Raw genomic sequence first — 18,070 nt, 5'->3', positions numbered from 1 at the left:
TGTGAAAGTATGAGATTAGATCACTCCCTAACACCATACACAAAAATAAGCTCAAAATGGATTAAAGACCTAAATGTAAGGCCAGAAACTATCAAACTCTTAGAGGAAAACCTAGGCAGAACACTCTATGACATAAATCACAGCAAGATCCTTTTTGACCCACCTCCTAGAGAAATGGAAACAAAAACAAAAATAAACAAATGGGACCTAATGAAACTTCAAAGCTTTTGCACAGCAAAGGAAACCATAAACAAGACCAAAAGACAACCCTCAGAATGGGAGAAAATATTTGCAAATGAAGCAACTGACAAAGGATTAATCTCCAAACTTTACAAGCAGCTCATGCCGCTCAATAACAAAAAAACAAACAACCCAATCCAAAAATGGGCAGAAGACATAAACAGACATTTCTCCAAAGAAGATATACAGACTGCCAACAAACACATGAAAGAATGCTCAACATCATTAATCATTAGAGAAATGCAAATCAAAACTACAATGAGATATCATCTCACACCAGTCAGAATGGCCATCATCAAAAAATCTAAAAACAATAAATGCTAGTGAGGGTGTGGAGAAAAGCGAACCCTCTTGCACTGCTGGTGGGAATGTGAATTGGTACAGCCACTATGAAGAACAGTATGGAGGTTCCTTAAAACACTACAAATAGAACTACCATATGACCCAGCAATCCCACTACTGGGCATATACCCTGAGAAAACCATAATTCAAAAAGAGTCATGTACCAAAAAGTTCATTGCAGCTCTATTTACAATAGCCCGGAGATGGAAACAACCTAAGTGTCCATCATCGGCTGAATGGATAAAGAAGATGTGGCACATATATACAATGGAATATTACTCAGCCATAAAAAGAAACGAAATTGAGCTATTTGTAATGAGGTGGATAGACCTAGAGTCTGTCATACAGAGTGAAGTAAGTCAGAAAGATAAAGACAAATACCGTATGCTAACACATATATACGGAATTTAAAAAAAAAAAATGTCATGAAGAACCTAGGGGTAAGACAGGAATAAAGACACAGACCTACTAGAGAATGGACTTGAGGATATGGGGAGGGGGAAGGGTAAGCTGTGACAAAGCGAGAGAGAGGCATGGACATATATACACTACCAAACGTAAGGTAGATAGCTAGTGGGAAGCAGCCGCATAGCACAGGGAGATCAGCTAGGTGGTTTGTGACCACCTAGAGGGGTGGGATAGGGAGGGTGGGAGGGAGGGAGACGCAAGAGGGAAGAGATATGGGAACATATGTATATGTCTAACTGATTCAGTTTGTTATAAAGCAGAAACTAACACACCACTGTAAAGCAATTATACTCCAATAAAAAAAAAGAAAAAGGATACTAAAATGATCACTTAATAACAGCAAAGGGGAAGGAGAGGGAGAAATAAATCCAAGTATCCATCAATAAGGGACTGGTTATATAAATTATGTTCATCCCTACAAAGACGTAATACACAGCTATGAGGGAAAAATAGAGCCCATTATGTAGTAAAATGGAATAAAAACCAAGTTATATTATTAAGGGAGAAACAAGGTACAAAGTACCACCAACTGTGTATAAAAGAGTAAGAAGCAATATGCATCCACACACCCATTTGCTCCTGACTGTAAGGAGATACTCTGTCCAGTGGAGTAGCCACCAGCCACATGAGGCTTCTCAGCACTGGAGATGTGGCTGATGTGACTCAGAAAATAAAATTTAAATTTTACACAATTTATTTAAATTTCAAATCTGACAGTGGAAAATATTTTTGCTGGTAAAGACAACTTCATTGTTTTGTAGAATTATAAGCATGTTAACCACTGCATCATATATCATATAAATTGAATTTTTTTTCTTTTTTTTTTTTTTTTGCGGTACGCGGGCTTCTCACTGTTGTGGCCTCTCCCGTTGCGGAGCACAGGCTCCGGACGCGCAGGCTCAGCGGCCATGGCTCACGGGCCCAGCCGCTCCGCCGCATGTGGGATCTTCCCGGACCTGGGCACGAACCCGTGTCCCCTGCGTCGGCAGGCGGACTCTCAACCACTGCGCCATCAGGGAAGCCCTTAAATTGAATTTTTAAATCTAGCTCCTAGAAAATTTAAAATTACATTTGTGGCTCACATTATATTTCCATTAGACAGCACTGGTACAGGGTATCCTATAAGGATTTGTAAGGACCGTAACATTTGATTGCCTCTGGGGAGAAAACCTGGCGAATAGAAAGCAAGGGGTATAGGGGGGAGATCTCTCACTATTTTGTCATTTTTCTCTTTTGAATTCTGTGCCATTTGAATATATTGCCTATTAGAAAAATAATGAATAAAATGATGTGACCTATAAAGAGAATAATTGTCATTGGCATAACTATCAATTCACTTTGGATGGAATCTCTCCCCTCAAAAAACATACGTGGTACTTTTGAAGAGGTTATTATACAGTTTGGGGCACAAAATGCTTTCTAATAACCTAAGATCACAGAAGTGCTTCACAAACTAATGGTACCAGAGTTACCAACTGAACATAAGAGATAAAGACTTCAAACCTCAAACTGCTAGTTTAGTGCCAGCACAGTCCAGCAATTTTGCACCACTGCCTCTTCTTCTGCAATCAGAGACTGTTCGTTCTGCTTTTCATTTTTCCATCATTGAATATATTTTGCCTGTTTTCCTGTTCCTTTCTTCACCTACATCCCCAAATAATAAAATTGTAATTATCTCTACATTTCCATTTAACTCAGCATGCATCTACTTGGCTAACCAAAGAAGGAAAAATGCCAGGAAAATTCTCCCCTTCACACCCATGAAATTTCATTTTTTTCCATAAAACAATAGTGTAAAAACATAAGCAGATCACAAAGGGCTCAAGGAAAGGGAGTAATGAGTATTATATACACAACTGAGATACACTTAATGTATTTAAATATAAAATTAAAAAATCCAAATTGCATACAAGATATTACCATTTCTCCCAAATTTTCCCATTTTATTTTAAAAATAAACACTTTGAACATTTTTTCTGCATTGACATAGCCAATTTTAGAACTTTAAATGCATATGGCAATGAAAACTGTCTCGTTAGCAGTGTTCATTTTAAGCTGGTTGGTTCTCTAGGATTCAAGGAAGAAAAAAACCTCCATTCTCAACTCCTAAAGGCTCCCCTCCTTTTCTCACATGCTCTCCTTCCACTTCCACAAGAATGTCTGACACAGGGCTGCATTGGTGAGTATCATTCTGAGGAAATGCTCCCAGGGTCACAGAGATAATGTGTGCAACGCTCAGGCCCTGAGACAGGCCCTCACCAGTCACACAAATCACGTGCCGGAATGAACAATGATCACCAAAAACAGGGGCTTTGACTAGGTTTGAGAGCATGGCATTCTAGATAACCTTTAACTAGTAAAACAAAATGGCTAAGTGCCAGAATTTTAAAAAATTGTTTATTAAAAAAAAATTGTTTCTTGACCGGAAATCTTATGATATCCCCTGTGAAGAACGGTAAGGGGTAAACATGTCGACAATGAAATTAAATAGCTACCACTGTACTACTCCCTGCCTCCTACACTGTGTGGGCCTTCAGCCATAGCCCATCACTTCTGAGTGCTCCAAGGCTGCTCCTTTAAAACCAATGGTACTTGGTATATTTTTGTGTTCAAACCATTACAATTATCTGTGGAGTTCCAGAAACTTGGTCGCTACCTTGCCTAGGTTTTACAGTGATACAAGGAAACTGGGAATACCCCAAATCCATGATATTCAAATATCCAGTACTGCCAACTTCAACTTTTGATGTGCTTAATACCTGGAAGAATACGAAAATGATAGCAAAATTCATTCAACACCTTCAGGTAACTTTTAGAACTGCCACTAAATCGAGCTTGCATAATCTGCTTAGTGACTGAATTATGAGTTAACTTAGTAACTATGAGTCACACAAAAATAAAAGTCCCAGAGTGTTGCACACCAAATATATATATATATATATGTATATATATATGTATATATACATATGAAATGCTGAATTTGATTAGGAAACTCTAAAAATGCCTGTAAGTGTGTACATTCTGGGCTATACCACTTATAAGCACTAAATTAGTTGGAAACACATTCCTAGGCTTCACAAAGTTACCACCACAAATTTCGGGACTACATTTTCTTAGCATCATCTAAGAGTGAATTTCCTATGTATTTCTACATACATACAGGATCACAAACAGATGAACAGATGATATGAACTACTCTTAGACATTACTCCTTTCAGACCAGACTGTATTTCAAAAATAATATATGGTAAACTAGAGTAAATTACAGGTTGGAATAGGTTCTAGATACAAAATTTGTCTTATTTAAATGTAAGGGAAAAATCAGTATTATTTCCCCTTTCAGATCACTAGTGTTAAATATTTTTTATTGAAACGAAGTCACACCTAACTTTCCTAGGTGGGGGGAAGTTCATAGGTAATAAACTAACACAGTTAAACTTATCCTCTTTTAGAGGAAGAAAAACTGAAGAAAGAAGACTGGTAGCCTAGGATCACAACCCAAAGTGTAAAAATTAGTTTCTTTCCACATGCCAACATTCTTTGCCACTTTCAGCTTTGCTCTCCTGAAGCAGAGCAAAAACAATTTTTGCTTTAAATTGAAGCATCTAATTGCTCTCTGGGAATGGGCACCTTATGTAGAAACAAAAGATAGGAAGAAATCACTCTCATAACCTGGTAGGACACTTCCCTCAGTAGTTTTGCCGCCAATGACTAACCGAATCATGAACACCTGAGAATAATGAAACTGCCTCAGACCACGAAACACAGATGCTGTCCTGTAAGACAGGGGCCCTGTCTCTTTCCTAATTCTCCTAGAGCAGGGATACCTGACTATCAGGCATAAAAAGAAGAGACAAAGAAAGGGTTGCTCCTCTCTCTGCCACTTCTACTTTGTGTATAACATGCATCCACTTTAGCACAAAGAAGATAAATCAATTCAATGGCTCTTATAATTATCTTGACTGTGGACTCAATTGGTCTAGAAACTACAGCACATCCATCAGACATGGGAATGGCAAGGTGGCAGCCACTTTCAGATTTAGCAACTCAATTTCCTGTCCTTCCAGCACAACTGAACGGATACATGACTGTAGCAGCTGTTAAAACTGGCTATTCCCCTTGGGTTTATCTAATACTCTTCACTTCCGTTTTTCCAGGGACAACAGCATGTGTGAATGTGCATGTAATAGCAGGTGTGCAGGTTAGAGAGACGAAAGTCCTCAAGGACTGGTGATAAATGGCCCACCTAGATTTGAGCATCTTAACTCTATTTCCTTACAAATATATATTGGTGTAAGAACAGATGCTGCAATGGTAGGCTCAAAAGTGAAATGGGGGCTTCCCTGGTGGCACAGCGGTTAAGAATCCGCCTGCCAATGCAGGAGACACGGGTTCGAGCCCTGGTGGGGGAAGATCCCACATGCCGCGGGGCAACTAAGCCCGTGCACCGCAACTGCTGAGCCTGCGCTCTAGAGCCTGTGAGCCACAACTACTGAAGACCACGTGCCTAGAGCCCGAGCTCTGCAACAAGAGAAGCCACCGCAATGAGAAGCCCGCGCACCGCAGCGAAGAGTGGCCCCCGCTCGCCGCAACTAGAGAAAGCTGCGTGCAGCAACAAACACCCAACACAGCCAAAAAAAGAAATAATAATAAAAAAATTAAAAAGTGAAATGGTGTATTTAATTTTTAAAAATACAATAACATGTTGGGCTTCCCTGGTGGCGCAGTGGTTGAGAGTCCGCCTGCCGATGCAAGGGACACGGGTTCGTGCCCCAGTCCAGGAAGATCCTACATGCCGCGGAGCGGCTGGGCCCATGAGCCATTGCTGCTGAGCCTGCGCGTCCGGAGCCTGTGGTCCGCAGCCTGTGCTCCACAGCGGGAGAGGCCACAACACTGAGAGGCCCGCGTACCGCAAAAAACAAAAACAAAAAAAAAACATGCACACAAAGTAGTTTTAATCTCTCAAATTAATTACAATGAGAAACAATGCACTTTTTCCAATATATTATCATTTAAAAAACATATTCTGATTCCTTTGGCATTCAACCCTATTTAAAATCAAGCTACAGCCCACACAAGAAAATCAGAATCATTATTTTAAAAGCACAACCACATTTTGGACCCAAACTATTGTATCTCAGGTTCTTTTTCAACCCCACTTCAGAGGCTTGCCTTTGAACCACTTTGGTTATTTTGCAAAATCAAATCCCACCAAATATGGATGGCATTTTCACTCTTTTAATTCCATCCAAAGTAATTTTCTACAAGCCTGAGGCAATTACAAAGGAAAACCTCTGTCCTATTAACCCATACTCTCTTTTATAAAGTGATTATTTATATTATCTCTAAAGTTCTGCTTTCAATGGAGGAGGGCATTCAATATGAAGGGAACAAGAGTACCTAAAGGAAATGAAAATGAGGCATTCAGAGGTCATTCTTTTTTTTTTTTTAAAAGAAGATGTTGGGGGTAGGAGTTTATTAATTAATTTATTTATTTTTGCTGTGTTGTGTCTTCGTTTCTGTGCGAGGGCTTTCTCTAGTTGTGGCAAGTGGAGGCCACTGTTCATCACGGTGCGCGGGCCTCTCACTATGGCGGCCTCTCTTGTTGCGGAGCACAGGCTCCAGACGCGCAGGCTCAGTAGTTGTGGCTCACGGGCCTAGTTGCTCTGCGGCATGTGGGATCCTCCCAGACCAGGGCTCAAACCCGTGTCCCCTGCATTAGCAGACAGATTCTCAACCACTGCGCCACCAGGGAAGCCCCAGAGGTCATTCTTCTTCCTGCTCACCTAGCACCTCCATCCTCACTACCTCACAACCACAAACCTGAAAGTTCTGATGGGGCTACATTTTTTTCCTAGAGAGTAGAGGTTAAGAAAACAACTCAGTTCTGTAGTGTACTGTGCTTCCCACCAAATTCCTGAAGGCCTGCCTCTGAACTGTAAGCCTGAGCTGAGCTATACAGCATGAAAAGGCACAGATATAATCAGGATATTGCCCAATACAGGGCACCACACATACAGGAAACCCAAATATCTTCATTTATTCCCTATGAAACTTGGAAATTATGAACTTTGTAAAGATGTATAACTATTTAAAATATGGTAAAAGTTACAAATAAGCTTTCTATGTGTTGAGCTTAAACTACTTCTCTTGCCATTGCATTCTTTGCTGTCGTAATGAGATGACCATCTCAATTAAAGCACTTTCTTTGTCAAACTACTCCACAATTCAACTACGCAGGTTTTTTTAATGTACAAAGTCAATAAATAGTTTTAACTTACTTAAATTTATAAACAGCAATGTGAACTTAAAGTATACGGGGGACAAAAACAAGCTCACTCTAGCATTTTTCTAAAGACTAGTCAGTCTTTGAGAGTCTTTTCTAAGGGATTCATTCCTCAGATATGAAGTTTGTATGCAAAACTGAAGACATTTGGCCCTTTATAAATAGTCATGGGAAACTTCTTTCTCCCATACTTTTAGTTTGTTTTTACTGTAACAGATGGGAAAAAAATTTAGCAAAGTCATAAAAAAAAAGGTCTTCTAATAACTGTCACCCTAATGTTAGAGCACTAAAAGCTTAAGGATATGAAATATCTTTAAGAGCAACAACAAAAACTCTTGCTGAAAATTATAAAGACAGTTTGCTTAACTCATCAAATAGGTATAGGCTGAAAAAAACTAGATAGAAATTCCTTCTACCTTTGGTCCAGCTTCTCCTAGGCACATTTAGTTCTAAACACCTTAATCATATAATGACCAAATGACCAAAAATGACCTCAGTCATTTTTCATGAAAGTGTCTCCAGCACAAGCTTAGAACTTCTCTTTAAAATATATTCTGGGGGGTTCCCTGGTGGCACAGTGGTTGAGAGTCCGCCTGCCGATGCAGGGGACACGGGTTCGTGCCCTGGTCTGGGAAGATCCCACATGCCGCGGAGCGGCTGGGCCCGTGAGCCATGGCCTCTGAGCCTGCGCATCTGGAGCCTGTGCTCCGCAACGGGAGAGGCCACAACAGTGAGAGGTCCGCGTACCGTAAAAAATAAATAAATAAATAAATAAAATATATTCTGATATCAAATCAATGTTAAAATTCTACACGGCTTGCCAACAAGCCAAGCCTAAGTCTTCACCTGGGGAATAAAAAACGACCACTAATCAGCATTCTGCAAAATCTCTTGCTATAAGAAATATCTTGCTTTATGCAAACAAAATATCATTTTGTTCTAATTTATATTGAAGTTCAATACTTATATGCCCCACCCCCTGCAGTAAATAGATTTTGAGTTAAATAATCACTACTTCATTTACGAATTTCCTAAGTTGTCCCATGGGATCAGCAAACTTGTATATGGACAGAGGGCAAATATTTTTAGCTTACAGGCCATAATATCTCTGCCTGGACTACTCAACTATAATATGAAAGCAGCCATAAACAATATGCAAATGAGTGGGTATGGCTGTGTGCCAATAAAACCCTTTACAAAGACAGGTAGAGGATAAGGGGTTAATATCCAGAATATGAAGAAAATTCCTAAAACTCAACAACCAAAAAAAGCAAACCCAATTGAAACATAGGGAAAGGACTTGAATGGACATTTCTCAAAAGAAGATATATAAATGGCCAATAAGCACATGATCTGATGCTCAACATCACTAATCATTAGGGAAATGCAAATCAAAACTACAATGAGATACCACCTCACACATATTAGGATGGCTGCGGTCAAAAAAAATAAAATAACAAGTGTTGGCACAGATGTGGAGAAACCAGAAGCCTTGTGCACTGTTTTGGGGAATGTAAAATGGTACAGCTGCTATGGAAAACAGTATGGCAGTCCTCAAAAAAATTAAAAATAGGATGACCATATGATCCAGCAATTCTACTTCAAAAGAATTGAAAGCAGGGTCCCAAAGAGATATGTGAACACCCATGTTCCTAGCAGCATTATTCACAACAGCTCAAATACAGGAAGCAACCTGTGTCCATTAACAGATAAATGGATAAGCAAAATGTGGAATGCTACTCAGCCTCAAAGAGGAAGTAAATTCTGATATATGATACAACATGGATGAACTTTGTGGATATTATAATAAATGAAATAATCCAGTCACAAAAAGACAAACACTGTTTGATTCCACTTATATGAGGTAACCAGAGTGGTCAAAAATCATACAGATCAAAAGTAGAACAGTGGATGCCCGGGGCTGGAGGGAAAGGAGAATGGGGAGTTAGTGTTCAATGAGTACAGAGTTTCAGTTACACAAGATGAAAAGAGTTCTGGAGACGGATGGTGATGACAGTTGCACAACAATGTTAATGTACTTAATACCACTGAACTATACACTTAAAAATGGTTAGCATGTTAAATTTTATGTAAATTATACCACAATTTAAAAAATTGGAGAAAAGAATAAAAGACAAACAGGTAGAGGGTCCATTTCAACCTTCTGGACATAGTTTGCTCAGCCTAAGTTTGCCGACCAATGAGCTAGGATACTGCATTTTAAGTCCTAAGCATATCCATAATATGCTTTTAAAGTTAATACCAAAGTACCACTTCTACACTAACAGCACCTTCCCTCCTTTTTCTTCCTGCATAGTTACAGATAGTTTTTTAAAATAAAGCTCTTAAGATCAGAATTTCTAGGCAATCTCCCAGTGCCTAGAAAAACGTGTTTTATATAAAATAAGGGCTCACAAGTTTTGACTAATTAATTACATAAGAGCAGTTGTCTCAGTAACATAAAGCTTGGCATTTATTATTATATAAATACAATTGGCACTTCAATAATAAGGTTAGGTGATAATGTTATTAAATTATCCTCTAACACATTCAAAGGACATTAGACTTTGAACAGAATATCTAGCACTGTCTTAATAAACAATTTCATTTTTCTTATTTGGTCAAAAATCCTACTTTTGAAATTAAGCTATAATAAATTTAATAGCTGCCTAAGAGCAAAAATAAGTACAGCTATGTCATAATGTCATCTGACAAAATGGCTGTCAGTTTACTATGTTAAATTAAATCAACCTAAACACATGAAAATGTTAATTATGACTTTAAAGAAATAATTAAGTTCCTTTTAAATGCTAGGCATTGGGGTTTTTTTATATGCATTTGATTTTGTAGGAGTTTTTTTTAATACACTATAAATATAATTTTAAGAAGAATCAAGACAATGCATCTATAAAGCCTCTTTAAATAATCCATTCAGTATAATCCATGGTAGCAAACATCCTGGGTAACAGGCCTAGTGATGAAGAGCACAGGTTTGGGTATCAGACCTTGTTTCTATTATTCTTGCATCCCTTAGTGTTGTATGGCCTTGAGTGTGTTAATTAAGCTCTCTGAGCCTCAGTTCCAAAATCATAAAATGGAGTTAACATACTTCCTCAAAAAGGAGTAAAAAAAAAAAAAAATTTTTTTAAACAGTACCGTAGAGCACCTAAATGGAATCTTTCAAAAGGCAAAATAAAGCTGAAAGTTAGTCTTGAGTTTCCTAAAAATGTTAAATAGCAGCCTCCATTCCATTTTTGGCTTCATCTCCTTCTCAGCTGGTGATACCGACTTAATCAATGGTTCTCAGATCTGGCTGCATATGAGAATCCCCTAGCAGCATTTTAAAATTCTCCATGCCCTTGTCCCCTACCAGGCCAATTAAAATTAGAATAGGTAGGAGTGTGAGAGCATTGGTATTTGTTTTAAAAGATACTCAGGTGATTATGTTAAAACCTCAGCTAAGGCATTCAACTTCTAAGTAGCCAGTAAATGTTAGCTAACAAGAACTCAGTTTATACAATCAGTACAACTTTAGAACCAATAATGTATCCAAATAAAAGCTTAAGAAAGCAGCTGCTAAATCATTTCTTAATTTTTACTATGCCTTCAATTAACTCCATAGTTACAATTCTGCAAAATTATAAAGAAATAGGCTTTTATACCTGAACCATGCCTGATAATTTGTTTCAGAATCAAAACACTAAGGTGCCTCAAAGCAAGGTCAACTACACTTTTGACATTAAAATTTCAAAGAGTTAAAAATATACATCTCGGGACTTCCCTGATGGCTCAGTGGTTAAGAATCCACCTGCCAATGCAGGGGACACGTTTGATCCCTGGTCGGGAAGACCCCACATGCCCCGGAGCAACTAAGCCCATGTGCCACAACTACTGAAGCCCGCACGCCCTAGATCCCATGCTCTGCAACGAGAAGCCACCGCAATGAGAAGCCCGTGCACCTCAATGAACAGGAGCCCCATTTCGCCGCAACTAGAGAAAGCCTGCGCGAAGCAACGAAGACCCAACGCGGCCAAAAAAAAAAAAATTCTACCATTAAAAAAATATATGTGTGCGTGTGTTTTGGCAAGTAAAAACACCAGCACTAGTAGTTCTAAAGATAATGTACTCAGCTGAAATTTATCATATTGTGGTCTGGAAAAGATTAAAAGCAATTAGTGCAATGAACTCGGCAACTAACATCCTGGGTTTTCCTTCAGGTTTTGCCACTAATTTGCTCTGGGCCTTCTGTAAAAATCACTGTGTCTGTGCTTCAGATTCTCATTTGTAAAATAAGGAGTTGCACTAAATTTCTTTAAAATGACATGTGACAAGGATGTAAAACTTGGAAAATTACATACAGACGGGTTCTTTAGAGCAGTAATATCCAAGGATAAGGTCTAAAGTAGGCCTCATAGGCTATTAATGAGTCATGATTTAATTAGTTTTATAGTAAAGAATTTACTTTCCAAACCTAACATTTTATTATAACATATTGATTGGGACTGCTCCCTGCCACCTCCCAAAACCTTATATCTAGGATAATTCTTGTTTCCCACAATTAAAACCTTTTTAATGTTCTGGGGTTTTGAGAAAAAGAACAACAGTAATGTTGAATAATGAATATTCAACAAATATAATAGGCACTTGGGATATGCCAAAGGGACAAGACAGACAAGTGAAAGAAGACAAAGTAGAGAAGTAATTTTTTATGTTTATACCTTTCAGATATTGTTAACGTCTCTGAATAATGCAAAGTAAAATGATACGGGGGGGTTATTTCAGATAAGATGTTGAAGCATTTTTCCACGTCTCTCCTTAAATTTGGAGAGGGAAGAGCAAATTTCTAAAAAGTATTTTCCTCATATTTGAGAAATTAGATAAAGCAGTTTTGTACATTCTTTTGAAGCAAAGAATTTCGGTTTAACCTTTAAATCCTCAAAAGTAAAATCCAAAGCGTCTTACTATAGTTGTGCTTATCACTAGAAAGCTCTTTCCGTTTCCTTCATGTCAGAGCCATCTGTTCTCACCTATTTTACTCACAAGTATTATATGATTTCTAAACACTCAAGTGTATTCGTGTATTTTGTGTATGTGCATATGCTGGGTTCTTTTTCTTTTCTTTTCAAATAGTACCTAATCTAATCCATTTTTAAATCCACCAGTCTAATACTATCTTATTTGGGGGTACCTGAGTACATTTCAGTATTCCTGCAGCTCCATTTAGAGGTCCATGCTTTTATAATTAATATCTTCCTGCCAATGTATTTCTTTCCTCATACATCCTAATGTGATAATATATGAAAGAATATATGATAATATCTAAGTAATGAAAAAACTGGGGAAAGAATAGAAACGGAAGTCAACAGAAATATGGCTATTTGCAGAGGGGAGAAGATAACTAACTGGAACAAAATGAAAGAATTAATTCATACACTACGTGTTTCCTCTACGTAAGCATTATACTAAATATCTTTTATATTAGTCATGTTGCTTTGAGACTTTTCCATGTTTCCTCTAGACATCTGCCAATGTTCGCATGGTCTCTGATGAATAAACATGCTGTGACTTGCTTCTAAGGAAACGTGTGTCATGTTCCAGGGGAAAATGACTTCTCTACTCTCAAATCAGGAAGATTGTACAAATCTCATTCATTAGTTACAAAGTCGGTTTTTCCTTAACGTTTCTTTTCTGAAATGTTCATATTCTCTTGAGTGCATTTCTGTGCTTGGATTAACTATCAGAAAAGAAACTGAGTTGGGGGAACACTTGTAGGAAAAAGTTACACTTCACCAAAGGGTTTTCCCACTTCAGGAGCTCAACTAGCGCCCCTGTTAAGCCTTCACTGTTTACCAAGACGAAGGTTATTTTCAGGTTCTTCCCATCTCTTGCAGAACTACCTGTTCTCATTACTATTTACCCAAACGCTTAGCAAGGTGATTATTAGCATATCTGGCAGGAAGACGTGCTCCATTTAATATTAACTCACCATGTGACAGCCCCTTCCACTCCAATCTCACCTAAACATGTGAGGATACGAAGAAAGTAATCGTGTGTTGGCGGTCTGACTCTGCACTAGGCTTTGGCACTAGCAATTGGCCACAGACAATCAGAGGCGCGCACCCGGCCGTGTCCCGGAACTGTCATGCGGGCTGACAGCTGGCACACGTTCCTGTCGCCCTCCACCCTCTCGCAGAAAGCCCCTTCCTTACATTCACCTTGACACTCCACCTGCTGGGCCTCATCCACCGGCCAAGAAAACTGTTTTCCCTTTCCCAGGAGCTCACTAACAGGTATCGTCCCGCCGCTCGCCCAGAGCCCCAACAAGGGGCCCTTTGTTACCATTTTTGCTCCCGGACTCCTTACCCAATTCCTGGCATTCAGCTGCCCTTGAGCAACTCAGAGCAGCCCCGGTAGGAAAGCAATCAAAAACTACCCGAGCCCCCATCCCGGGCGGCCTCCTAGGAGGCCGGGAGGAAGCAGCCTCGTCGTCCGCGTGTTCTGCAGCGGGTGAATCTGGCCGCCGGCGGGGTGGCGACCTGCCAGCCAGGTGACCGGGTGGAGGCCCGGCTGCCCTCGCCCTCGCCCTCCCCAGTGAGCGTCGGTGGAGTGGCGCTCGAGGCTTACCCTGCGGGGGTCGCCGGCGGGAGCGCCGCCGGGACGTCCTGCGCGCGCTGGTCTCGGCCGTCCATCGCCCTGCGGGGCGCTGCGCGGGCTCCGGCTCCTAGGCGGCGCGTCACTGCTGGAGTGGGAGAGGCCGGCGGGTCAGGGCGGGACGCACGCTTTCCCGAGGCCTGAACGGGGCTGGCCGCGCGTCAAGAGCCCGCCCGAGCCGTCCCTAGCCCTGGACCAACCCGCCCGCCTTCCGGGTGCTCTTCCACCTGCGGGCCCGGCTCCCAGCCCGCGGGCAGCGCCGCCGGAGGGTCTACCGGCTGCCGGCAGCCGCGGCGGCTGGAGGCGGCGCTGCAGCCCCCGCCCCGTGGGGTTACTGGGTAGCCATTTGGCGCCTCTTGGGGAGGGAGCGGAGCTACCCAGGCTGGAAGGAGGAGGAGCGGGGCGAGGGGCGAGGCGCACAGGCACAGCCGCCAAGGCGGCAGCGCGATCCCGAGCTTCTCAAACAAAACGCCCTGGGAAAACTTTTCGCAAAGAAAAGTTGGGAGGGCTCCTTTCTCTTTTCCCACCCAGGGCTCCTACTTTCTTTTCAAAAGGAAACAGTGGCTGCCTGTTCTCTCCCGCGGCTTCCTCTCCCACTCTTCCCTCCCCCGGCCCGCGCGCTCGCATTCGGCTCTCAAGCCGGGACTGGGAGGAAGGGGAAAGCGGCAGCCTCTCCGCGAGCTCAGCCCAGCGCCTACCCTACCCCGCGGGCGGGTGCCGGGCGCGATGGAGCCTCTCCCCGGGCCGGCTGACTCACCCTGCCCCATTTCCCTCCCCGGAGCCCGGGAGCTCGCAGCTGTCTCCGCCGGACCTCCACCCAGAAGTGGCGACGGGGCTCGGCGGCATCGGAGCGAGACAGGCAGCGAGCCGGAGAGAGAAACGGGGCGGGGGTGGGCGAGTGGTAATTTCCTTCCCCCGGGGCTTCGGGGCTTTGGGGTCTAGCTGGGGAAGCCGAACGGAAAGGAGGCTCCCGCGCAGCGTGTTCCCATTCCCACCGCTAGGGCGTCGCTTCGGGAAGCCCGGCGCTCCCCAGCCGTACAGGTGGGGAGGAAGGGAGGGTACCTGCCCTGCGAGGAGCGGAGAGGAGGACCCGGGCTCCGCGGAAGTGCCGGGAGAAACTGGCGGAACAGGGCCTGCAGCTTGCCCTCCCTGCAGTCTGACTTTCCCCGTCCAGGGTGCTTCCCCTCCCCCAACCTGACCTCTAAGGTTGCTATTCTGCTAAAAGCACACCTGTGACACTGTGATCTTTCTAATTGGTGGCAGGTTTAAGGTTGCCCTGTCTTCAGACGTATATGTCTGTCTTTCTTTCTTTGTTTTAAGCCTGTAACAGCTGTGACCGGACAATATTATGTCTGATGACAATCTGTAAACTAGGAATCGAATGATAGGTTTTATACACCTCTTGAAAGTTTTACGGGAAGAAAGGAATCCCTTAGACAACCGTGTACTTGTTTATACATTTTAGTTCCCACGTGCATGCTCTTTACGTGATTCTTTACACCTGACAAACAGGTATATTTGCATACCTTTATGTTATTATACGTGCCAATTGTTGTAAGGTGCAAGCCATTTTTGACGGGTCTAAAAGCTTGCGTTCAGAAAAAATAACGTGAAATTAATTAAGAAATTAACTTTACGGTTTAAAAATTAAAATATTTCAATAAACTGTAGTAGAGAGGTTAAGTGAAAGAGCGTCCTAAAAGAGGCTCTACTGTGGTATTAGCATCATGTAACACATCTGTGTTAGCCCCTTCAACCAGTTGATAGAATAATATTTGGTAGGTGGTAAAAATTAAATTGTTACTTAGGACCAATGCTTGACTAAATGCTCTTTAAGGTATATATCCATTGTAACAACCAAAAAGATTGCTGAAACGAAGTAACATACTAAATACTTAGTAATATGCCGTTTGTCTCTTATGGACAGACATCAGTATTTATTCCTTCCTGTGCATAATATATGCCTTTCAGTGTATCTCTACATATGAAAAGAAAAAACAAGTAGCTTATTTGGATTACAATATCAGAACCATATATGAAAAAGTTGCTTTTTAATATTTTACTTAATATTAATCAAATCAGTTCATTTAAATCCATCTGGATTTTAGTCTAAACACAGTTTAAACAATTTCATGAATCAGTTATGCCTCTGAATGACTAGCTTTTACAGTTGCTCACACAGACAATAATGTAAACATTGAGTAATAGTGAAACTACTTAAAGTCTGTAGCTTTCAATCACCAGATGAAAATTAAACTTTAGTTTCAGCCTTAATTTATGGCATGCTAGTAATTTTATTAACTCCATTAGTCTAATCTGACCATAAAACCCTAGCATAACATTTCATAACTGCTGAAGGCTTTTGGAGTGTTTACCCATTTTTTTCTGTCCTCTTTCTGGTTTTAGGTGTAGGGGAGGATTATACTCTCCACCCCACTGAAATTAGGTATCATGATGTAAATTTGCTTTAGTAAGTAAATGTGAGCAGACATGAAATGTTTCATTTCCTGGTAGAATCACTTAAGGGCCAGTGCTGGATTTTCTATGCTCTCTTCCCTTGCTGCTGCAATCATGGAAGTTTATATTAAGATGGAGGTGGCACAGGACTGAAGGATCCTGGCATGCTGTACAATCCTGAGCACAGCTGTCCTGGAGAGCCCAGAACCTACAACAGAATCTGCATAAAGCAAGAAATAAACTTGTGTTGGGGTAAGCTTCTAAAATATTGCAGTGATTTGTTGTCCAGCATTACTTAGCCTACCTTAGATATAATTATATTTGACAACTTTCAGAATCCCTAATAGGCTAGGCTTGATGTTCTCATACGGAAGACACTAAACTATCCCCCCTGTAGTCTGCTGGTTACATAGTTCATTAGCAAAGTTAATGTAATCAAAGTTGCTATAAATCTTTGTACGTGATAGTGGAAAACTATCCCCCCCGCCGACATCCGTCCTTCCCTCTCCTTGTGATGACCTATTGCAAAATTGTCCAAGTTTCCAAGATGCTGCTCAATTTCTCTCTATTCGGAAATCTCCCTTGCCCACTCCATCAAATCATTTTTAATTCATGTGCTTAAGTGTTATATCCTCTGGAAGACTTTCTGGACTGCACATGGAGAATTAGCCCTTCCCTTTCTTAGCCCCCTTTAGATTCTGCCAGGTGGGACCAGGCCCCATGTCACTTTGTTTCAGTTACTCATTTACACAAGCAAAGAGTTGGAGTGCTTAAGGGGCCACATTTTATCCTTTGTGTCCTGCAAGGACAGCGCAGAATACAGGAAGCTCTCCGCATATATATGTGGAATGAATTACGGAGTAAGGGAATCCTTAAGGATTCCACTCCTAGGGTACTTGTAAGAGGTGAGTGGGACCTCAAGTCGCAGAAAGACTTTTCAATTCAGAGGGACCAGTAGACCATTGTAAACAGAACAGATAAAAGTTGAGTTTGTTCTAGTAGGGAGAGAAGACTTATTTTCCACAAGGTAACCTGATGGAGTTAGTTTCAAAATCACTACTGTCTATAAAGTAAAAATATAAATTACACTTTTCATGGCTCTATGTTTGGATTTATAATTGTATTATCAAGTTATACCTTTTATTTTTATAATCAAACATTCTAGAGATTAAAAGTACAGAAATAGTGCTTTCTGGTCAATTTCAATGAGCTTTAAACTCATCAGATTTTATACTTTGAAACTTGGACAATCATTGAACTTTTTTTCATAACAGACTTTTCAAGTAGATTATATATTTATGAATTAAATTTTATTTCAATAAAGGGAATATTTATTGAATGTCTGCAATACGAAGCATTGTGCTAGGGAAACAAAAGATGGCAAAGATATTGCCTCTGCCCTGGAGGGGCTCACAGACCACTGGGATCATCAGTAATATTTTTGTGGCACTCAACCAAATGAAAGTTAAAGGAAACTGGTCAATAACCTGTAGGAGTCTCTACTTCTCTCCCAAAGGATAAAGTTAAATGTATTTTCAGTCCTACTTATCAAAAGAAGAAATGCCTGAGTTTAATATGCTATGTCTCTTATAAATGGCACTATATTTCTATATCATCATATACATT

At 40.9% G+C, this 18,070-nt stretch overlaps 1 protein-coding gene across 6 annotated transcripts in view; it reads right to left on the bottom strand.

Moving 5' to 3' along the window:
- The window catches only part of COBLL1 (cordon-bleu WH2 repeat protein like 1), a 161,591-nt gene extending 146,745 nt beyond the window's left edge, over positions 1–14,846 (bottom strand). For 4 of the 6 annotated variants that reach the window (XM_060016660.1, XM_060016661.1, XM_060016662.1 and 1 more), the window contains exons 1-2: positions 14,745–14,846; positions 13,961–14,075 (exon numbers count right to left, since the gene is read on the bottom strand). In XM_060016660.1, the coding sequence (XP_059872643.1) occupies positions 13,961–14,075; positions 14,745–14,754 (125 nt within the window). In that variant the 5' untranslated portion in view covers positions 14,755–14,846. Of the gene's footprint in view, positions 1–13,699; positions 13,938–13,960; positions 14,076–14,744 lie in introns of those variants that run through there. The other 2 variants (XM_060016665.1, XM_060016664.1) reach the window with 2 other exon arrangements.
- Positions 14,847–18,070: the final 3,224 nt, after the last annotated feature.

Source organism: Delphinus delphis, chromosome 7 (genome assembly GCF_949987515.2).
Source record: "Delphinus delphis chromosome 7, mDelDel1.2, whole genome shotgun sequence".
Classification (NCBI taxonomy): Eukaryota; Metazoa; Chordata; class Mammalia; order Artiodactyla; family Delphinidae; genus Delphinus; species Delphinus delphis.
Note: the sequence above shows the minus strand (reverse complement) of the source record. Positions and strands in the feature narration are given on the sequence as shown.